At 46.5% G+C, this 23,592-nt stretch overlaps 1 protein-coding gene across 1 annotated transcript in view; it reads right to left on the bottom strand.

The window, feature by feature from the left end:
• ADAMTS10 (ADAM metallopeptidase with thrombospondin type 1 motif 10) overlaps positions 1 to 23,592 on the bottom strand; it is a 200,978-nt gene that overhangs the window by 45,114 nt on the left and 132,272 nt on the right. The window contains exons 15-16 of the mRNA XM_085639546.1: positions 21,875 to 21,977; positions 12,891 to 13,024 (exon numbers count right to left, since the gene is read on the bottom strand). Of these exons, the coding sequence (XP_085495672.1) occupies positions 12,891 to 13,024; positions 21,875 to 21,977 (237 nt within the window). The remainder of the gene's footprint in view (positions 1 to 12,890; positions 13,025 to 21,874; positions 21,978 to 23,592) is intronic.

Raw genomic sequence — 23,592 nt, 5'->3', positions numbered from 1 at the left:
CGGGGACAGGTGCAGTTTTTGATGTGGTACCACCGAGAGCTGTAGTAGGGTGGTGTACCACGGTTGCCTGGCCCATGTTGGAGCTACCAGAATGAGTGTGAGGGAGTGCTGTTGTAGCTTCCTTACCACTAATGGAATTAGCGGGAGAGGTGGAAAGGCGTATGCAAATTTGCCTGACCAGTTCATCCAGATCGCATTGCCTTTGGACAACAGGTGTGGGCATCTGGCGGCGAAGCTTGGGCATTTTTTGTTTTCGTGGGTGGCGAAGAGGTCTGAGGATGCCCCCACTTGTGGAAGAATGGGCGAAGAACTTGTGGATGCAGTTCCCATTCGTGTAGTTGTTGCGTTTGTCTGCTTAGCAGATCTGCCATGGTGTTTTGTACGCCTGGAACATGCTGTGCCAGGAGAAAGATGTTTTGAGGAATTGCCCATCTCCATATGCTCTGGGCTAAGCGGGAGAGCTGGGGAGAGTGTGTCCCCCCCTGTTTTTGAATATAATACATTGCAGTCATATTGTCTGTGCGAATGAGGACTGCTTTGGCCGAAATCTGTTTATGGAAAGATTTTAGGGCTAGAAAGATCGCCAAGAGCTCCAGATGGTTGATGTGGAGCGACTTTTGCTGTGGCGTCCATAGACCTTGCATTGTGAGGTGTAAGAGGTGCGCTCCCCAGCCGGAGAGCGATGCGTCCGCTGTTAGAATCACCTGAGGAACCGGGTCCAGGAACGGCCGCCCTTTGGAAAGGTTTGTGGTGTTCCACCACTGCAGAGAGTGATGGGTGCGGCCGTCCACCAACACCAGATCCGTCAGCTGTCCCTGGGCCTGGTTCCACTGTCGTGCTAGGCACTCTTGGAGTGGACGCATGTGGAGTCTGGCATGGGGCACTATGAAAATGCAAGATGCCATCATCCCTATGATCTTCATAAACACTCTTGCTGGAAGAGAGTGTTGAGGAAGGAACGTTTGGCGCAAGGCTTGTATGCTTGCGATTCTGGCTGAGTTTGGATAGGCAATACCTTTGGAGGTGTCTATAGTGGCCCCGAGCTATTGCTTTGTGTGAGATGGTAGGAGGTGGACTTTTGGTAGTTCACTCTGAAGCCTAGCTGGTGGAGCAGTTGAATGGTGCTGTTTGTATGTTGCACACATTGGTGGTAGGACGCAGCTTTTATCAGCCAGTCGTCTAAGTAAGGGAAGACGTGAATATGTTGACGTCTGAGGTGTGCTGCTACAACTGCTAGGCATTTGGTAAACACCTGTGGTGCGGTGGTGACCCCGAAGGGGAGAACTGTGAACTGGTAATGTTGACCGTCCACCACAAACCTGAGGTACTTCCTGTGAGAAGGGTGTATTGGAATGTGAAAGTATGCGTCTTTCAGATCCAAGGTAGTGAGAAAGTCTCCCTGACAGAGGAGCGGGAGGACTTGTTGCAGGGTGACCATGTGGAAATGGTCTGAATGTATGTACGCATTTAGAGGCCGGAGGTCCAGAATGGGCCTCAGGGTCCCGTCTTTCTTCGGTATTAAGAAATACAGAGAGTAGACCCCTAGATTTTGCTGATTGACGGGGACCTGCTCTATAGCGTGTTTTTGGAGGAGGGAGAGCACCTCCTGTTTGAGCAGTGTGGAATGTTCTTGAGACATTGGGCGGTGCCTTGGTGGGATATTGGGTGGGGTAGATGTTAGCTCGAGACAGTACCCTGACCGAATAATTTGGGTCACCCATTTGTCCGATGTTATGGATTCCCATGCGTGGATAAAGTTTTGTAGTCTGCCCCCGACCGGAGTGGGATGGTCTGGGGGAAGCGAAGGGAAGTCATTGTGCGGGCGGGGTGGCAGAACGGGTAGTGTTAGTTTTGCCCCTGCCCTTATTGTTGTTGACTCTGTAACCACCCCTTTGGTAGCCCTTTGAAAAGGTATTTTGAGGAGGGGACTTGTAGGAGGTAGAGGCGCTATCGGTGGAGTAGCCTCTGCCTGTGCTACGAAAGGATGAGCGTCGAAAGGAGCGTTTAGGGGTCTGTGATTGTAGTGCCCCCATAGACTTTGCTGTGTCTGTGTCCTTTTTCATTTTTTCTAATGCTTCGTCCACCTTTGGCCCGAAGAGAGTTTGTTGGTCAAAGGGGTGATTTAGTATGGACGCCTGGACTTCAGGCTTGAACCCGGAGATCCTGAGCCAGGCACGATGACGAAGCAGGACACTAGTATTTATGGCTCTAGAAGCAGTGTCAGCTGCATCGAGGGCACACTTAATGGAGGTGTTAGTAATTAGTTTACCCTCCTGTATCAGGTCATGAGCCTTGCGTTTGTGTTTTTCGGGGAGGTGCTGTATAAGAGCCTCAAGCTCATCATAGTGTGCTCTGTCATAGCGCGCAAGTAGCGCTTGTGTATTTGAAATGCGCCAGATGTTTGCAGCTTGGGAGGCGGTGCGTTTGCCAGACGCGTCTAGAAGTTTGGATTCCTTATCTGGCGGCGGGGCCTCTCCTGAGGACTGGGAGTTGGCCCGCTTTCTAGCTGTGGACACAACTAGGGAATCTAAGGGAGCAGGGCCCTTAATGTATGTAGGGTCTGTGGGTGCCGCCTTATACTTTTTTTCTATTCTAGGGTTCAATACCCTGGCCCTGACAGGGTCTTTGAACACCTCTGCAGCATGCTTGGTGACACCTTTAAGCATGGGCAAGATAGCTGTGGACTTATCCTGAATGTCAAAAGTATCCAGTAAGAAGTCGTCTTCCACTGGTTCACTATGCATTTCCACCCCATGGTAGTGTGCTGCTCTCTGCACTAAATGGTGAAACCCTAAGGAGTCCTCTGGGGGAGACGGCCTGGATGGGTATAGGTCGTCCTGAGGCACATCCGGTATGTCAGGGTTTTGGTAGTCTTCCCATGGGTCTGGGATCCCCGGTGGAGTGGGGTCCATTGGGGCGTCCGCCGGATCATAATCTGGATCCCCGTAATCCGGATCTGGGGACGGGGTCGGGGAATGATGAGGCAAGGGTGGCGGAGACCTGGGAGGGGGAGGGGGTGGAGGAGGGGGAGGAGGAGGTAGTGGGGAGGGCACTCTGAGAGGAGAAGTAGCAGAGTCCTTCCGCTTGGGCGGTGGAGGAGGAGCCGGTGTGTCAAGACGTCTTTTCTTGACAACTAAAGTCAATAGCCCAGTCTTTGGATCCTTAAATAAAGTCTTTTGCAAAGGGTCTGGTGTAAAGAGGTCCAGTGGCACCGAATCGTCCGCTGGCGCCAATGTTTTCGGAGCCGAGGATTTCGACTGTTTCTCTGCGCCATGCTTTTTTGGAACCTCCGGTTTTTTCGGCGTCGAAGTAGTTTTTGGCGCCGGAGCCGATAGATTTGTGTTTGTGTTTTGTCGGCACCCAGAGTCCAGGCTTCGGCACCGGTGGCTTCGGAGTCGAGCTGGGCATCACTTTCTTCGGTGCCGGACGGTGTTTATTGGCACCAGGCGTCGGCTGGCTCGAGCCCGAGCTGCCGTGAGACTTCGACACCGGGCCCGAAGGTGGGGTGGTAGAAGCGGTGTGCTTGGTTTTACCCAGGCCTGCAGGCGAGGGTGTAACCTGAGTCTCTTTGGTTTTGGGCGCGGGGGTGGGAGGGGGTACAGTACTCCCGACCCGCTGCGCCGGTGTGATGTCCTCCACGTCGGAGTCGTCGGCCTCGGAAGCGCTGACGACGTCTTCCTCCTGCTCGGTGTGTAGTTGCCCCGAAGCTCCGGCGTCGTCTCCGAAGATGTCCGGTGGAGCTGCGGTCGATGAGTGCGCCATGGTGCGTCGAGCTCTTCGATCCCGGATGGTCTTTTTTGATCGAAAAGACTTACAGGCGGGGCAGTCTCTAGCCTCGTGTTCTGGAGAGAGGCAAAGGTTACACACCTGATGGAGGTCGGTGTGGGGAAATATAGACCCACATTTTGGGCACTTTTTGAACGGAGTCCTTTCCATCGGCCAGGACCGGAGTCGAGGAGGGCCCGAAGGCCGGTGCCGATGTGCGGAATGGAGAAAAGTGCCGCTTCGAGAGATGAAGATAGATGAAGAAACTCGAAGAACGAGGATTTTCCGTCGAGGCTGGAACCGTAGAAGTTCGAAGCCGGAGCACGAAGTATCACATCCGAGCCCGATGGCGGAAAAAAACAATCTGAGGATGGAGCCGAAGCCCATGCGCAGTACGGACTGAAGGAGGAGTCACCGAACTCGTGACTTCCAAAGACTGTCCAAAGAACAAAAACAAACTGCAAACATCCGGGCCCAACACCAGATGGCGATCTATGCTAAGTGTACAATCTGCAGCTCATATGCCTCGAACATTATATTTTGATAACGTTTACTAAGAGTCATCTGTTGTTTTAGATAAGATAATTTCCTTGATGAAACTTTCCAGCAAGATACTAATTCTTAAATACCAGCTCAGGTTTGCCTTTGGAGAAGTAGTTTAATTGGAATAAAAAGGAATTGAAGCACTCAAGTACTGCACAGGCTCAAGCACCATATTAAAGTGGAACTGTGGTCTAGTCTTTGCCAGTGCAGTGTTGTATTTTTTTTTTCTTCAAAATACTTTATTGATTTTCACAAGGTCAGACAGAAAGCCTGTAACAGGTTTAGCATTAGATATCTAAGGCAAAGTTAAACATATATTGTCAAAAAGTGAGGGTAATGTGGCTATATGGGTAACATGAGACTAACCCAAGTGATCAATAGTAAAAGAAGAAAGGACAGACAAAAGAAGGGAAAAAAGAAGAAAAGGGAAGGAAGAGCAACGGCTAGTCGGGCTGTATCAATCACTTCGAACATTCTATGCATATGTTGGCACTAGAGCAATCCTATATTGACAGTCCTAACATACAGCAGCAGCCTAGTACAGGCAACAGTGGTTATTACACTTAAGTACAAATATTCAAATGGTACGTCAGTAAAGGCACAGGATATGAGTCAATGGCATACATTTAGTTCATGGAGGTTCGTAAAGGCTCTTGGGAACAAGAAAACAACACTGCCCAAACATTCCATTTTCCAACATTGAGTGATTAATTTCAGCTGCTTGATTTGAAGAGTTTGAAAAGGTCCAAGTAAGAAGATTTTGAACAGAACAGGGTTTATTATTTCCTTTGTGATTGCACCTTTTCATTTTGCTTAACACAAATTGGAGTTCGCAAAGGTCACCTATGGATTCCTGAGTTTTCTTCTGCTTGTCTGGTCCAAGTTTGAAGACTTCAATCAGATTCGGATGGAAACAATTCCGGAGCATAACCTTTGCTTTGCAGATTATTTTAAAGCATGCTATTTTTTGTTTGAAAGTGACTGCAATCTGGGATTAAGTTAATGTCCTGTATGTTTATTTTTGAATGCCTGGCAAGTCACTGAACTATATTTTTGTTGGTCGTATAAATCAGACTTTCATGAAAAAAGGTAAAAGGTGGCAAGAGGGGAAAGTTGTTAATGTGTAATTGCACACTTTGTTCCTTCTTTGCTTTTGTTCTAATCAAATGCATTTTTATTTTAAAACAGAGAGTTACTACAAAGAACATATACGTGTTGCAACAGAGTGCAGGCAGCCAAGAATGTTCAGATAACATTAAGGTTAGTGACAAGAGTCTGTGTGTTCATATAAAATTCTCATCCTCGGCAGTATCTGAAGTAATCAATGTATTTCTGTTTCCGTAGGTGACCAATCCTCGTCTAGTGCTACAGTGAACAACTGTCCGCTGTATCTCCTCCCATCCTCTTTTCCCCGGGGGCCTCCTTTACTCAAGTCTAGCATTGTGTACGAGTCTCAGAGGGACTGTAGGAAGCTGGCTCTGTATATACTATAGCAAAACGAGGTATAGTGTGCACAGAGTCCAGGTATTCCCTTATGAGGGGACAGGGCTTACTCTAGCAATCCCATGGTGCTCTTTCTAAGGGTAGCTGTGGTTGAGCAGCCTTAGGCCTATCAGAGAAGGGTGTTAATTTTATTTTTTTAACAGAGTTTTATATAGCGCGAACCTGACCCGAATCGGGTATCCGAGCGCTTTACATAGCACCAGTTGCATTACATGAGGACACATTCAATATTTTTTTGTTAGGCACGGGGAGAATAAGTGATTTGCCCAAAATCACAGTATGTTCAGCGTCATTTCCGAGACTCGAACCCAGGTCCCCAGGTTTGAGGTCGGCCGTCCTAACTACTCTCCCCAATGTTAATACATTCACTATTCACACCAAGTCAATAAGCAAGACACTCAGTCGAAAAGGAGATCCACACCAACTTAGAAAATACAGTTATTTTTGTAAACCTTTTTTTAGAACTCGGAACTTGGTTCAGGTAAGTACTTTTGCCGCAAATAAATTTTGAATATCTTTTGCAGGTTCGAAACAAAGTACGCACCTGTGCGCAGTTGCACCATATGTAATCCTATGGAAGAAAATGGCACACATAGAATACTTAGGTTTGTCGTGCGTTCTCGGTGGACCCACTTCAGTCTCAGCATCATAGAGGGCAAGGGACCAGTTGTTCTACCCTCAAACGGTCGGAACAGCGCTCAAAAGTCTGTGCATTAGGGAAGAGGAGCTGGTCAGCGTGCGCAAAAACGCACTTGGATTAAACACGGGCCACTTGGAAAAGAATGGAAAAAGGGGATTTGGGGACAAGTCTGGGAGCTCCCAAAAGTGAGCTTGATGCAGGAGGATCTTGGCAACAAGAGACACCAACTGGATTCCGTCAATCCAGGCCTGGCGGCTGTAGTGCAGGGCCTTTCGCGTCGTTGGGCACTTGTGCTTCAAAGTGCCTCCTTTACCTTCGATCTTGTCAACAGGTGGGGCAGCAGCGGGGCAGGTGAGTCACTTTCGGGGCTACCTCTGCAATGCTAACATTCCTCATTGGTTGGCTCTTGGTGGAAGGAGTTGGAGTTTGGACTGGACTCGGAAACAAGTCTTAGTCGGGGCAAGTCGCTGGTACTGCGGGTATTGGCACAGCTGGGCTGTTGGAGGTCCGAGGATCTTCAGGCTTGGCAGGAAGACGATGTGGGCCTCTTAGAGTCTGCTGACCTTTTCCTGGTCAGTTGCTGCTCCGCGTTCATTGTGGGCAGCAGGTGCAGTGTACCAGGCCGTCGTAGTTGGTGCATGCAGTTGCAGAGGAGTTGCCCCTTGGCTCCAAGGGAGATCTTTAGGCTTTTTGTGATGTCCTGAAAGACATCCGGGGTTTGTGGAGGAGGACAGCACAGGACAGACTCGCTTTTATGGAATTGTCAGGAGCAGGCTGGTGGAGTTGGAGTCAGGTCAGTCTTCTGCTCCTCTGTTCTTCCTTATGTTCAAGGCAGTGGTTAATTTGTAAAATAAATAAGTGCTGGGGCTCTCCTCAGGAGGGAGCTTGCGCTAGCCCATTTCTCCCGTTAGCACCGCCTAAAACAGAACCATCTACTAACCATGAAAGTGGGAGGAGGATGTGGCATAATGGGCAAAGCTGCAGACTTCAGAGCTGGGGAACCAGGTTCGAGACTTTGTTTCGGCAGGGCAGGACTGGAAACACATAAGCCCTGGCAATTACATCGGACTGGCGGGGGGGACGGGGAGAGGTTTGCTGGTGGGGAACACTGCACTTTTGTTACAGGGGGCCAAAATTGCAGCCCTGCTGAAAAACCGGCCCACAGTAACAAAAACGTCTCCCACCTGTCCAAAACCAGTCCCCACCCTTCGGGCCCACCAGAAAAATGCCCCGTGCCTGCTACGGCCAGTCCGGCCCAACATCCTAGGATTCTGGGCAAATCACTTAATTTCCCCGAGCCTATCATAAATTAATGTGTCCTTAACTGGTACGAATACCACGTGTGTTGATGATTAAGTGCTGAGCACCGGAAACCACCGGCTCAAATTAAGCACTGGTTCAAGGTTAAGAACAAATAATAAGAAAATTAGTTGACAGTTCCGATTTTCACCTTTAGATTTAATTGTACACATGTAAAGTCATTAATGTATCTATTGCCTGACATTCTACGTGATCGAGCCATGCCTGCCTTCCAGTGGCAAGTGCCAACAACGGGCTAGGCTGGCACCGTGTGACAAGCACAATTAATCAGCAGCAAATGTATGTGGAAAAAGACAAGCCTTGCAGCCACTTCTGCGCTCACCCCAAGCCCACCTGGAGGCATGTCAGAATGTTTTAAGGCCTGTGTCATCATCTTCACAGGGGCCTCCCTTGGACCAGCCCCTGTTTAGATTTACAAAACACACACGGCAGGGAAACAGAAGACCCAACAGATTGCCTAACAAAAAAACATGAATGTGTCCGTCTGTAAGCAACTGGTGCTCATGTAAAGCGCTCTGATACCTTTGGGTCAAGTTCACGCTATATAAAACTCTGGAAGAAAAAAAAAAGTAGGTAGTTTCTGGCGCCATCTAGCGGTAGTAGCTGCCTCGTCATTATTAAAGAGGACAGGCGGATTTAAAATCGCTGAATAAATGTTGCAGCACGAGTGCTGGGCTCTGTAAAAGTCTGGAATGGAGGAATAATCCCCCTCTGCCCCTCCCCTCTGACTGCCCTCCTGCAGGGGTTTGAGTTTCATTGCAGGATGTGTCCTCGAGCCAAGCTAGTTAGTGTCAGGGAGTGGGGCCTGCGAGCTGTAATTCAAAGCTGCTGAGAGGTGGAATCTGCCTATCTGTGTGGATTTAATACACGCCCGGGTCTTATCTGCTGCACGGCGTGCCCTGGAGCCTGCTTGATAGCTGTGCGAAGAGTCAGACATGTTGGATTACTCTTTCCTCCAGGAGGGGGAGGCATGGAAGGGTCCGGCCTATCTGTCGAGAGTGGACCACCACCTCTTCCCAGGCCTTCAAAACTGACCTCAAAGTTCTCCTCCTTCAAAGACACTTCCAAATCTAATTCACGCTCTCTCCATTCCCTGAAGAAAGTTCTTCCACTATGGGAAAGTCTGTACTCCATGCCTATAGAAGTGCCTTCCCAGGGTGCTCTTGTGTTTTGAGTGTCTGCCATTTATTGCAGTTGTATACCTCTACTTGTATCTTGTACGCTTGTGTAACCTGCACACATGTAACGTATCGTTTGCTACCTCTTCTTGTATTTTGTTTGCTCTTGATACTTGCACAATTGTCACTTTTGCCTCATGTAATGTAACGTTTGCTTTTGTAACATGCCCACTTGTAATTTTCTCCTCATGTAACGCTGCTGTTCCTATTGTGAAGCGCTCTGACACTTTCGGGTAAAGTTCGCGCTATATAAAAACGCATAAAATAAAATAACCGGACTGCAGGCCAACTGCGACCCCCTGCCTTACATGTTTTCAGGGAGTTAGGTTATTTTGTACATTTTTTAAGAAAGCACAAACTCGACCCGAAGGTATCTGAACGCTTTACATGAGCAGCGGCTGCATTACACAAGGACACATTTACTTTTAGGCGCGAGGAGATTAAGGGATTTGCCCAGAATCACAGGATGTTGAGCCGACACTGAGACTTGAACCTGGTTCCTCAGTTCCAAATTTGACAGCTCTGGCCGTTACGCCACATCCTATCCCTTGCTTCTTCCAAGGGGAGATTAATAGAAAGAAGCACAGACAAACCTAATAGGTGTAGCTTCAATATACTGCACACAACAGACGAGCACTTCTGCACACAGCGAGAGTGCACACATATTAACAACTACAAATATCCATTTTCTCAAAGCCCGTCACACTGGACATGCCTGGGTGTGCTCAAACCAACTGTTATGAATAAATCTCTGTAGCGGAGCACACGGTGAGTGCACCAATGGGGCATTGGGTGAGTGCACTAATGCAGCACAAGGTGAGTTCACCAATGGGGCATAAGGTGAGTGCACTAATGCAGCACAAGGTGAGTGCACCAATGGGGCATAAGTTGAGTGCACTAATGAAGAACAAGGTGAGTGCCCAAGATGAGTGCCTGCTGAGGCACAGGAGAGTCGCCCCACTGCTCGTTGAGCAGTACAAAATAAAACAAAATGATACTTATAAGAAGGAATTATCATGTTACTTTTCTTTGCGGGACTCCAGCCAGGTAGGGCGGGGCTGGTCTTGCTGCTGTCAGAGGGAGGAGAGTGGTTTGCACTCCCTTCCTAAAGTGCATATGACGGCTTGGCTGGCCCTCCGGGGCCGGCCAAACAGTCATGCACACTTGGCATGTTCTCCACTGGGCTGTGTTGCACAGCCCAGTGAAGAACATGCCCGGCTCCTGCAGCATGGTGATTGGCTCGGAGAGCCCGGGAGCCTGGGCAGAGAGGAAAGACAGAGGAGAGACGTGCGCTTGCGGCGGCGGCGAAGAAGTTAAGTTTATTTTTTATCATCAGTCCAGTGGGACCTCTCCGGTGCACATCGGTCTGCAGACGCAAAAGGTGCTCCCTGGCGCACATCAGTCTGAAAGCCCAAAGAGACTTCACTGGTGCACATTGATTGGAAGGCACAACGGGGCCTCAGTGGTGCACATCTGTCTGAAGGCCCAGAGAGACCTCACCGGTGCACATCGGTCTGGAGGTCCAAAGAGACCTCACAACATCGTTCAGGAGGTCCAAAGAGACCTCACTGGTGCACATCAGTCAGAAGACCCAACAGGACCTCACTGGTGCACATCTGCCAGAAGACCCCAACAGGACCTCACTGGTGCACATCGGTCTGGAGGCCCAACGGGGCCTCAGTGGTGCACATCTGTCTGGAGGCCCAAGGGGTTCTCACTTGGGCACATCAGTCTGAAGGCGCAGAGAGACCTCACTGGTGCACATCGGTATGGAGGCCCAAAGAGACCTTACTGGTGCACTTCGATCTGGTGGCCCAAAGAGACCTCACTGGTGCACATTGGTTTGAAGGCACAATGGGGTCTCTGTGGTGCACATCTGTCTGAAGGACCAACGGGGCCTCACTGGTGCACATCGGTCTGAAGGCCCAACGGGGACTGACTGGTGCACATCAGTCTGAAGGCCCAAAGAGACCTCACTGGTGCACATCTGGTTGACGGCCTAATGGGGTGTCCAGCTAAGCTCCAGCATCTCAACACAAACACCAGTTTAGATATACTGCCATGTAAAAACAGGATAGAGGTCTCTAGCAGGGCACGAGTGGCAAGATGCAAAATGGACACCAGTACTGGGACCAAAGCCAGGTGCCCTTGGCCCAGTTTGCCCTCTCTTCTCATCACTATGCAGAGCCCTTTTCAAAACCTTCGTTCTGGATGTCGTCATAATATTCCCCGCAGTATTGCAGCACCATGTAGTCCTCTTCTAAAGCACTCTTGCGCAGTCCAGTGACCTCACCAGGCTAAACTGCTAAAGTCCCATTGAGGGCTGCATAGAATTTGATCTAGCGCCTAAAGGCAGGCCTAGCAGGCTACTGCTTTCAACTACTTAAATATACTCTCACTTACTTACATCCTAGCACTTTGAAAGAAATTAGGTCCGATTATTTGCTTTCTACTGCATTTAGTTTTGTCTTTAATTGTGGTAAAAAAAAAATAGCCGTCCCTCCAAAATCTTTCCAAAGTATTCCTGAGAGATGAAAGTATAAAACTCATTGTATTAATTAACGTTATGGCCTCATTCAGAGTTGGGAAAAGGTACAGAAACAGAAGTCTGTTTTGCTTTCTTGTAGTATAGAGCTGGGTGCAAATTGCACTCACCTGAGCTTAATGGAGATCACAAAATTGGAGAGAAAAATAAAACGGAAATAATTAGGGCACAATACAAACAAATTCGATTTGTATACCCACGCCCCCAACTACTGTGTAAAACCAGAAATGGAACGCAAGGGTATTTTTGCTCTTGATTTTTGCACAAGGGACAAAAAGAGCCTATATGTGTTGCAGCAGATGGATGGTAATCTTGGTTTTATATTAAAACAAAGTCTAATTTAGCCGCATGTGTCAGTGCTCTGTGGGTCAGCCTGTTCAGTGATGCAGCACCATTCTCAGGGGAGTGTGACGCTTGCAAGTTTGTTCCTGACCTGGGCGCCATCTTGGTAAGGCACGCAAGTATTCTGAAGCCTCGTAGCCAGCAGAGATGCGTGGCAAGGGGAGTTTTCTAGGTGCTGAAAAAATTAGCGCTCCTCACCGCCTCTTTCAGGATTTTCAAAACAGATCTTAAAACTCTCCTCTTCCAAAGATACTTCCATCAAAAACTCTCCTTGCCAAGCTTCCCACCAGGCACAAGTCCCCTCATCCCAGGTCATGACCCTGATTGATCATGGCACTCAGGAGAGCTACATTGACCCTCTGTCTCAATTATGTAAATATCTATTACGTATTTGTGTAACCCTAATCGCTCCACCTTATATGTAATCTTGAGTGAATTTGTAATTTATGATTCTGTAACTCACCAGAAATAACTCTTGTACATATAATTAGTGATACCTACCACCATGTTACTCTCTTTCCTTATGTAATTTACTTCGCTCTATTGTAAAGCGCTCTGACACCTCTGGGTAAATTATGCGCGATATGGAAATGCATAAATAAATAGGTAGAGTACAGAGATAGTACATAAAGCACTACCTACTGAGCTGCAGGGACGCTCGCTCGAAGGTACTGCTCCATTTGTGGGAGACCCATACCTCTATAGTACAGAAACAGGCAACCATGTCATTTTGTTAGCTCTGTGCAAGTACATAAAACTTACCTTAATTCTGAGCATGTGAAACCTCTACAGCTAGATCTCCACTTAGATGTTTTCTTAAGGAACGAGTCTCAATGGAACATAAAAAAGCAGCCATAGGATGCACAGAGGCCACCCTGCAGATGGCCGAACCACAGGATGGTGTTACAGGACGGAGAAGCCAATTTGGCATCAAGGTATTTGGGAGTTAATCCTACTCTATCCACCTCTTTAGAAAATATCAAAAGTAAAAGAAGGTAGAGCTGGTGACCACTGTAAGCTTTATACTTTGCATGAGGATGAAGGGAAATAATACCTTGCATTCCCCGTTGACGCAGATATCGTGCGAATCCTGCCGGCATTGAGTACCGTCGATCACTGCAGCTGCCCTCTCGGTGTAAAAGTTAAATCCTTCCGCCAGGCAGTTGAGAGAGCAGGATTTCACTCCACCTGTGAGGATAGAAAAACCTTACTAATGTGTTCCTTAAATTGTTGTTCTTGGTCTAATTTGTCCCCTTATGCTTCCTTTGATAAACACTTCCTCAGTGCTCCCAGAACTGCCTCCCTACACCCCCAGGAACCCATGGAGTACAAATATTCATGTGTAAATTATCTCTTCTACTCTTAGCTCAGCTCCTTTAAACTCACTCTTGTCTCAGTGATGAGGCGCCCTTCTACGGATGGAGGCATCAGTGGATGGATCTTATCCAAGCAACAAGTGAAGGAAAAAGTTACATACCTGGAAGTCTTTTTTGATTCTGAGACTATTCTGGACCTGTTCGAGGACTTTCTACATAATGACAGGATGCTGGTGCAAAGTCTGTGTATCATCGTGTCATTGACTGCATAAGTTTTTTTTTTTTTTTTTGCAGTTTTATATTGTGCAAACTCGTCCTTAAGGTATTGGAGCGCTTTACATGAGCACCAGTTATATTACAGAAGGACACATTACACTTTTTGTAGGCACGGGAAGATTAAATGATTTGCCCAGAATCACAAGATGGTCAACAGGATGTTGACCCGGTTCCCCAGTTCCAAAGTCGGCAACCCTGGTTGTTACGCCACACCCGCTCCACTGGTTTCAACATCTTCACATGGCTGAGGTTGTTTGGGCATCATCCGTAAGCGCAGTCGTAACAATTCAAGAGAACGTCAAGCTGAAGCTTACACTGTGGACACAGTCGTCAGGCTTTTTCCCCCTTTGCCGGTACTTGTTCGCGTATGATGTTTACTGATTGACCGGGTGCGTGCTCATCCACAAACACCTTGCCTTAAATAACCTTTAATAGAGAGGTCGTGAGCTCAAAGTATTGAGGGTCGTTAGCTGATTGGGCCATTCCCCCCAAGATCCCATGTTTCTAATTCTTAAAGTCGTCCCTGTGTTCAATGAGGAATCCTCCTAGGATAGAATAACACCCCTACAGAAGTCGCTTTGTACAGATTTGTAGTGCGGAGGGCTGTGTGTAAATTGCTGTGTAATGGGGTTCACGTCCTTTTCCCACTGAATGCCACCTTGGGTAACATTGACCCATATTCTTATGACCACATCACCCAGTGAGGGAATTACATGTGCACATTGTTTCTTTATACACTTCAAAGCACAGGCAGGTGATGCAGAAGGGACTGGTGCCTCCCTAACACTTGCTATGAGAATGCGGATGTGAAGGGGGAAGGGGGCAGAAACCGCTGTCATTGGATGGAATGGAAAATAAAGAAAGACTTTGGGGTAAAGGGGTCAGCTGGAGATGCCTTAAGGGGAAACAGAGACCAGAGGAAAAATAGGCATTAGTGAAAGAAAAAAAAGGAGGGAAGAGACGAGCTCTAGGGAATATGGAATGAGTAATAATTGGAAGAAATAGAGAGTGGAAGTGGAAAGAGAATGGGGGAGAGCTATATGGAAGAGAAAGAATAGGATAGATAAGGAAGGCAAAGTAGAAGAGAGTAAGAAAACAAATGTAGGACAGAGTGGCAAAAGCAAAGAAAGAAGAGACGGAGGAGAAATATGGAAGACAGGGGAACGAAGGAAAAAAGACTGCTAAAGAGTGGAAAGGAGGAGAGATGAAACTGAAAGGAAAAAGGAGAAACATGAAAGATAGGAAGAGAGAAGGGATAAGGCAGCGGGCAGAGTAGAGAGGTAAACCACAAAAATGTGATTGGGATTGCACAGAGGGAAGTTAAAATATGGAATAGAAATGATAAGAAAAGAGGTAAACGGCAGAACGATAGGGAAAGAGTGGAAAGGAGGAAAGAAGTGGAAGAGAAAGTGGTAAGCTACAGGCTGAAGTGAGGGGCAAGAGACGGGCCAAAGAGAGTGGAAAGAGGGACTCAAGACAGGTCTTGAAATCTGAACAAGAAAGAGAGGGTCTGAAACCCGGGTGGGCTAGAGAAAGGGAGAGCTAAATTGGAGAATGGAATGAAAAAGAGAACTGGAGGGGCAGCAGACGGCACAGGAGCAGAAGGGGTAAGAGGCAGGATGTGTGAAAAGGAGAGCAGCAAAGCAGACTGGACAGCGTGGAGGGAGAAAAGTCAGGTACAAGTGAAAATGGAAACAAATCAGGAAAGTTAGGCAGAGGGATATAAATTAGGATTGAGAAATCAAGGAGCCGAAAAGAATGGCTTGAAGTAACAGTAGGAGGGGATGAGGAGAGTATACTGTAAATTGCACAACGATAAAGGAAGAAAGATCTGAGAGGAAGGCAGGAGGGAACCGAGGGTCCTAGGGGAAGAGAGGTAGAAGAGAGTGTCAAGGCAGACAAATCCAGATGAGAGAGGGAGGACAAAGTCAAGAGGGTGAGGAAAGCTAAGGATAAGCTTTACTTCTTATCGCCCATAAGAGTGAACAGAATGCAATAGGGCAGCCAGGGTGGAGGGCCCAATACATGAAGTGCGGAAGAGGCTGGCACCCCTCCATTCTTTCCAGTCTCTTTCCTCAGCAGGCACCTCTTGCGATAGCAGCCTGGCTCCGGCAGCGATGAAGGCGCGCCAGGCATGGGGCTGGAGCGCACTTTGTGTCGGGCATTACGTGCCAGGCAAGGGGCTGGAGTGCAGTCTGTGTCAGGCAATACTTTCGAGGTTTGGCTCCCAGAAACGCAAATGTAGGGTTGAAGTTGCTGGAGGTGTGATTGATTTGTGGCATCAAAATCTCTTCGGTCCTTTTCCTTTAAAAACAAACATGTCTAAGTTTCTAAGACTGAAATTCTTATTTTAAACCTCACCTGCCAAGATTCTGCCCCGAAAGCTGGCAGGCGCAGTGATGACATGACTGTTGTCCTTTGTAGGCGTCCAAGAACCTGAAAGAAGTGATGTAGTCGGTGGTTCTTGCTATGGCTCTGTGGTCTGGATCAGAGACGCAATTGTTCTTTTAGAGATGAAAATTGCTTCAATTTAAACTAATTGTGCCTGGAAGCCTGAGATGTTTTTAGGACTGTGCCTGTCCAAAAATAAAGAATGCACAATGAGGGGGATATTTACGGTGGAAGAGCCAACTGACGCATTGTCTCGTTGTAGATTTGCTCGCCGCCTTGGTTGAAAGACAATGGTGTACCTGTAGTCACAGTTGTGCATTCATGAACATATGCAGTGCTAACAAAAGGAGACCACTTTTGAGACCGCTGTCTGTGCAACACATTTAACATAACCAGCTTCCTGGGGTGGACTGTGGGAAGTTTGTTTCAATAAGGGACTTGAAAAGGCTGACCATAAATATCTCGAGGGGGTGTATGTAGAAATTTTCCCTGAGATGAATATTCTGAATTGCATCTGTAGATTAACCAGAGGTATTTTAACTTTGTCCTGGCCTCTACTGGCAGTTAGTAGGGTAAGTATAGGCCTCTGGAAACATGGCCTCTCTCTCTCTCGACCCTAAGACCAGAAGGACATCTGCATTTTTACCTACTTGGAGCTCACAAACCCATTTCTTTGGCATCAAAGGACTTGCGTGCATGAGGCTTTTGCCTAGAGTAGGTGGAGCTGAGCTCCTCTCATATTCAGATGACTCCAAGGTTCTCCTCGGTTTAGTTTGGGACCTGGGCGTTGGGGTCTGAAAACTGATTGAAGGATTGAATCAGTTAGGATACAGTAAAAATGACCCAGGCAAGAACCGAGATTCTGGTGGGCAATCCAGGTGCAGACCTCTGGTTATGTGAATTCTTGCCCGAAACTATGTCTCAGCTCTATTCCTTCAACTTTCGTTTCAAATGTGGAGTCCTAATGAACTCTACAGTAGCAAACTAGTATCAAGACTTTCACACACTTTCTTTCAAATTATCTCATTTACTTGGCTTCGGCAACTATATACTATTTTTAATTTAATTAGATATAGCGTGCAAATCACCCCGGGAGGGGTATCTCGGTGCTAGTACAGTCTTAGGCCAAAAACATGAGCACCATCAAAACAAAAACGTCTTAATCATTTTTCTGAAAATATTATGATCCGCGTTGACACTAGGGGTGGGTGGAATTTGCGTAGTCGTGCACGTAAAGCTCCACGAAACGGTAAAAAAATCTCCGTGAGCAGGCAAAAGTTCAGTGAACATGCGGAATTGCTTGTTCCGCCCATTCGCGATGCTTTTTTCTTGTTTGCGAATGCTGTTTGCGTGCTCGGGGAGCAATATCTCGCGAACACGCATTTTGAAAGCACAAACAAGTAAAAAACTCAGCGAAGCCGCAGATCACAGAATTTTTTGCAATTCTGCGTTCTCTGCGGAACTCGAAATTACCCAAATTCCGCGAGCGGAACGGAATTTACCACCCAGGCCTAGTTGACACGTAGATGAAGAGGTAAATTATTCCAGTATACAGGGGCCAGATATGAAAAGGCTCTGCCTCCAAATATATATTTACAGATCTTCGCTCACATACAAGTAAATGTTTATCAGGACTAAGGAATGGCATATTTGATTTACAAGATTTTATTAATCTCCGAATACAGTACTGATGTGGCGACCAGCACTTTGGATGGAGGAACAAAGCATTTAAATGTATTTCACCTGCTTGGGATCCATTAACTTTACATTATTTTGTGGTACACTCCTCTTATACACATTTCTAACCAAGTGAAAATAGGGTACCATTGTTCTTTCTAACTCGTAAAGACAGCTTCACAAATCAAAGTACTGAAGGACACCCAGAGGACAGTGCTCGACTGATGTGGGGAAGCAGAAATTGCAGTTAGTAGTGCAGTGCATGCATTCTAAAAGAAACAATTGCTTCTCACATCCCAATGTGTGGGTAGCAAAACTATTTAAAAAATCAGCTAGAAGTCTGTGCCATTTTGCAAGATAGGGGAATGAATGGAAGTAGGTGGTTGTGGGTAATATTTTGCCTTGTCCCACGCATAACTATGGCTCCTTGTCCCTCTAACATTATTATTCCCAGATTAAGCCGAAAGAGCAAACAGCCAGAAGGGTGACAGAAAGGTCTCCATAATGTTACTGGCCCTCATGATGGCTGTTTGAGGCATCATGACATCACTGGCATTTCTTCTTCCATTAGAACATCTTGGACCAGTGGATATGAAGGGAAAAACGAAATCCTGAATCAGAGAGTAGAAAGATACATGGAAACCAAATACTTATTGAAAGTGCTTCTTTCTGCTGTAGCAGAGCCAACCTTGTAGAACTCTCTGCCTCTATTCCTGGGAGTTTGCAAGGCCCTGAATGCCTGGCTGTTCCATCAAGCTTTCTCTCATCTTATCCTGTATCTTAGATTTCAGCTCAGGTAAGCCAGTGCATAACAAAGGTGGTAAAGTAGACACCAAGAATTCATACCGAAGCATCGCTTTCTTTGGAGACTGGTTCTACAGCTTGCAGTGCGTGGAAGTTCTTGACCCTCGTGACACAACCACTTGCCAATCTGAGAGAGGGCTCATAGGCATCAGGGCAGAGATTCACTCACATTGCAGGTGATTAGTTGAGGAACCAATCCTTGGCATCCAGAAAATGACCATTTGGGCTTTGGCAGATGGCAACCGTGATGGGACCATGTGATGTTGTACAACGTCACCCGAAAGGGAACATTCTAAATGCTATAGAGTAATAGTAAAAACTGTGAATTATCGATAATGTGGAAAGGGCGCTTCTTTGAGGGTAGGTAGGGCTGGCCAGTGAAAGCCACAGGCAGTGAGATCCTCATTCTCGGATGCCTGTATTTGGGAGGATGGAGGTTCTGCCATCCATTCACCTCAGCCCACAACAGCCTCAGAAACCAATCCCAGGAGCAAGACCCCACTCCAGCCTGCTCAAATATTGGCCCTTGCAGTATTTCCTCCTTGCAAACCCAGCCGGCTGTGAATTCGCAAAGTTCTTCTACTTGGAATTCCCATAACAGGCTATTGAGGTGACTCAATGACTCATCACCACGAAATCAAAATAGAAAAGAACAAGAGTCAAAAAAAATGTAAGGGGGGAAAAAATTAAGCTCTGACTAAACACAATTCTGTGGGCATCGGACTTGATTCACTTTATTTAAACATTGGAGTTTTGCTCCAATAAGATGAGTGCATTTTGTTGTTCCTTTTTTACGTGTCCACTAAAAATCCTTAGATTTCTCCTCAGAACCCATTATAGTAGATTCTGCCAATCCTCATTCCAGCACTCAAGACTGGCATTTTATGTTTACTGTTTTGTTTTTGCACTCCATAGGTGTACCTGAACGCTTCTGAATCAGGCCTGGTATTGTCATAAAACAAGCACTGGCGAAGGCAATAGGTTTAGATTTATTGCTCTAAAAAGCAGCGCTGGAGTGAGACACATGGGAGGCAGACAGAGAACAGAGGGCTATAGTCATAAAGTAGTCCCTCATGCAGTTCAGTACAAACACTAGACTCTAGAGTGCAGGTGGAAGAATACAGCCAACAACATTGAGAGCTGAATACTCCACTGTACTGAGTCATGACATCACTGGCAAAGTCTTCAGCCTATAGCTAAAATAGGCTAGAGAAAGAAATCCAGTGGTTGAAAGGGACGGACCCAAAGCCCACTCTAGTTATATTGTAAGCAATAGGTATGTTTAACAGCTGCACTGTTAACCCAGAACTAAAAACACAATACAAAATCCCAGAAAGAGGTAATTTGATTAAACCCCCAAAAAGCAACCTCCTCAGCAGCAATGAAGCAAAACATGTTTCGGCATTTATGTGGGGGATGCCAGTGCACTGCACCAGGACACACTAAGACCTTTTACGGTAGTCCTCGTCACCATTATGGGATTCGAATGAAGAAGTTGGAATGTTCAAGTTCTGAAACTTAAGCTGGCTTTTACAGTTTATTATCGTATTTTGTGTCTCCTTTGCTTCTGTTGGACAAGAAGGAATGTGGAGCGGTCTTGTGTTACTGTTTGCCATCTCAAGGTCTCGAACCACGGCTCAGACTATCCAGAAAAGTGCTAACCACTCCCACGTGTTTTTTTACATCTTCCGTTTAATACAGTTTGTCAGGTCTCAGCGAACTATAAAATAAACTGGATGAACACTACTTTCAAGTTGCTTTAAACAGTTGTACACTTGTAGAATTTTGTCTTGGGTATGGGTGAATACTACCAACCACTTCTCCAGCAAGGCCGCCAGCTTTTCCTTGCTCCGTGAAAAAATGCATCTTGCCTTTGGAGCGCTCCATATCTCTAATAGGAAAACCGCCATATTCTGCCTGGCGTCACGGAGTGGTGTTGCTAGAAAGCAGCAGCCCTACCTTGCTTTGAGGACATGCTGACCGCTCACTGCCCTCCAATTATGTATATGTAATGATTAAAAGTGTCTGTTTACTGCAGCTGTTCTGCTTCCCCCAGCATGCACTGCTTTCATGAACCAATCCTGATCCACCCTGTGCTTCGCCCTCCGCCAAAATAGAATTCACCCAAACCCAAACAAAACAATAGTCACATTCCAAGAAGGGATCTGCTGAGCATTAACTGAGATCAGCGCCTTTTCCAAGAACCACACACACCCAGGACCTGCGGGAGATACCCAACCCTGAGAGGCGAACCAGAGCAGCAACAAACAAAAAGGCTGAGCTATACTTCACCAACAACAGCCCAGAAATGTGAGACTTTGATGGATCGAACCACGTTTCATGTGTAAAAGTTACTAATACACAGGAAATATGTTATTAAAAAAATCTGCCGAATTTCAAAAGACATGATCACCTCTGCTATATAATTCCACTGCCTTCCAAGCATGATTGTAGGTTTGATATCGGAGTTAGACTATATTCGCCCCAGCACGTTTCATTCCCTTTCATCTGTGACCACCAGCACCACTCTACACAACCTCTGGCAGTATGCTTGAGCTAAGGTTTTGCTCATACCTCTGATAACACAACATGTATTTGTAAAGCGAACGTTCACCTGGAAGGGTATCTTGGCACTGAATAACAGATGTTTATTGTTACCAGAAAGGATGAAAGGCTGAGTGGACCTGCCAGAATTTGAACCTGTGACCATGAGGTCAAACACAGGCACCTACAGTGTACGCATTAGTCCACTAAGCGAACAGACCCAGCTCCCAGGATCGGATTCAATTTACTTACAACAGATCTCCCACCTATCAACCATTATTAAAGGCTCCATCCAGTGTAAAGAGAAAACAATTCACCTTGCCTGGTCCAGCACCTCCATCAACCATCAGCAACAGGCATTCTAGAATGTTGCTTCGTTTGATGACGTCCAATAGAGTTTTGAGACCTACCGTGACATCATCCGCAGGATGACCCCTTTTTTAGGGAAAATATTGTCACATACTCTCTTCTACACGCGAATCAAAGAACTCATGTTTTGCCTTTGTGTATAACCACAAACATTTCGGAGGTAGATTCCACTGTGGCGAAAAAAGGAAAATGGCGGCCGTTGAAAGGCAGTAAAGGTAGAACCGACTGCCTTCAGAGGTGAAAAAGAAGGAAGCACCCCATGTTGCAAAGCCAGCACGTTAAATGCGCGTGGGCACGTTCCTGCATAGTTTACTCTTGTACCCCTGTAAATAATCAACTATCCTAACTTTACTGACACACATCTGCATTTCTAAGCAAAGCCTGAAAAGTCGACTATCTGCCCCAAACGCAGGAGAAAGCCTATGGGATTTGACGGTCTCTTTATCTGGCAGCTACATCATTAAGACAATGTTGAAGGCAATTAATTAACACACACTAGTGAAAACCACTTCTGACTGGTGTTTTCCTTGAGTTTCTAATAGACCACATTTGCCATAATAAATGGTGGAGTTGACTCTCGAGGCTTCAGACATACCTTGCTAATTAGCAGACAAGAGTTTATTTGTTATCTTACAATCCTCTACCTATACAGTTAACTTACCACCACGATACGTCTTCCAGGTGTAATATTTCCCCCGAAAAGGAACATTATCAAATTCGGCGCACTGAAGCTCCCTGAAGTCCTGAGAGCTGGGTGGGCAGTCCTAGGAGAAAAAGAGAGGTGCCTTAGCTTAACTCTTATAAAACATATTGCAAGGGAAGCCTAGTCACTTATCTTCTTTTGAATAGGGCTTGGCGGGGGAGTTTATCTTGCTTTTGAGCACATCCACCAAGCTAAAGTGATGTGAAGAGGGTCACACAATACCAACAAAACAGAGCATGTGTCCACTCACAAATAAAACCGATCATATGCCATTTAACCAATAACTGTCATGTAATTATTTACACTAATCCGGATTAAACACAGCCTGTTGCTACTTTAGTAGCCTTTATGTCTCTTGTATGTTTGCTTAGGTCAATTTCCCTTTCTCAGATGCGGTTTCTCCTCTATAGGATGCATGTAGCACACAATAGGACTTTTGGTGGCATCAAGGCGTTTAAAGACGTTCCTCTTGGGTATCTGTAATGAATGTATATACCCGCCTTTAATACACTTACAATCAGCTGGGATTTCTGAAGACATCATTCATTATCTCTCTCTTCTCTCTCCTTTTAAAGCAAATGTTTAGGAGGCTCCTGCAACACTCAAAACTTTGAGGTCCAGTGTTGATTTCTAATCCAGCTCATGCCTCTGCTGTACAGGTCTCAACTCCCATGTAATATTTCAATAAATGTTCCTGTTAGTTGTATTATCTGCTCGCCTTCTTAACATCATTCTGCCACTGACAACAAATATTTTCAAAGTAATTTTAAATCTTTTTGAAACAGTTACTGAAAATGTGATCCCCACATATTAATATCACTGGTGGGAATTCAAGGGAGCTTTTTCACAGTTTCATGGGTAGGAGCGCTCCCATCCACCAAACCCTCACGGTCTCCCTACCACAGTAGAGGCGGTAGGCTTTCCCCTCTCTCCACCCTCAGAAACACGCGACCAGGCTCCTGTCATCCAATTGGCATCAGTGACGGTAGTCACAGGGTGGGACTAGTGGGAAAGGTTTTTTGTTTTACCTAGAGCTTCCAATGCGAGGCATGTCAGACCCAGGAAGAAAAACGTGAACAGGATATAATTCAGGTCTCAGAAATGTAACACTCAAACTAATGGATAAAGCGGACTCCGATTCTCTTACTGAAAAAGCTCAAAGCCGCCCAGAACCCACCTCCTGGGTACAGCCATGAACACTATGGCAAATGGAAGGAATGTGTTACACAAGTGATCAAGAGAACACGACACAGGACAGGCCCAAAGGACATATCTCTAGAACACCAGCAATATGGAAGCATTTTGAAGAACTCCGAAGGATTCCACTGAAGTGATAACTCCCTATAGGTTTATTTGGAGCGTGACACTGCATACTCACACACACGTGTCAGCACATCTGCGAACACTAAAAAAACACATGCGCAAGTGCACATAAACACCACTGCACTCGTGCATGGACAGAACACAGTAACGGACGGCCTTCCACTTCAATGAAGAGAATGCAAGCCCCCTACTTTTACAGGCCCTGCATGAGCCATGCTGTGGCATGTAGAATGCCCCTAAGGGCTGCCAGTGTGGGGTTTTTTAGGCAATGGAGCAGGGCATTACAACCATCGAGATACAAGAGTACAAGGGCTTGAACAACGGTTTTGAAGTCACTTTGTGGAAGAAATTAT

Source organism: Triturus cristatus, chromosome 12 (genome assembly GCF_964204655.1).
Source record: "Triturus cristatus chromosome 12, aTriCri1.1, whole genome shotgun sequence".
NCBI classification, from domain to species: Eukaryota; Metazoa; Chordata; class Amphibia; order Caudata; family Salamandridae; genus Triturus; species Triturus cristatus.
The sequence above is the reverse complement of the archived record's forward strand: the minus strand, read 5'-3'. Positions and strand labels throughout refer to the sequence as shown.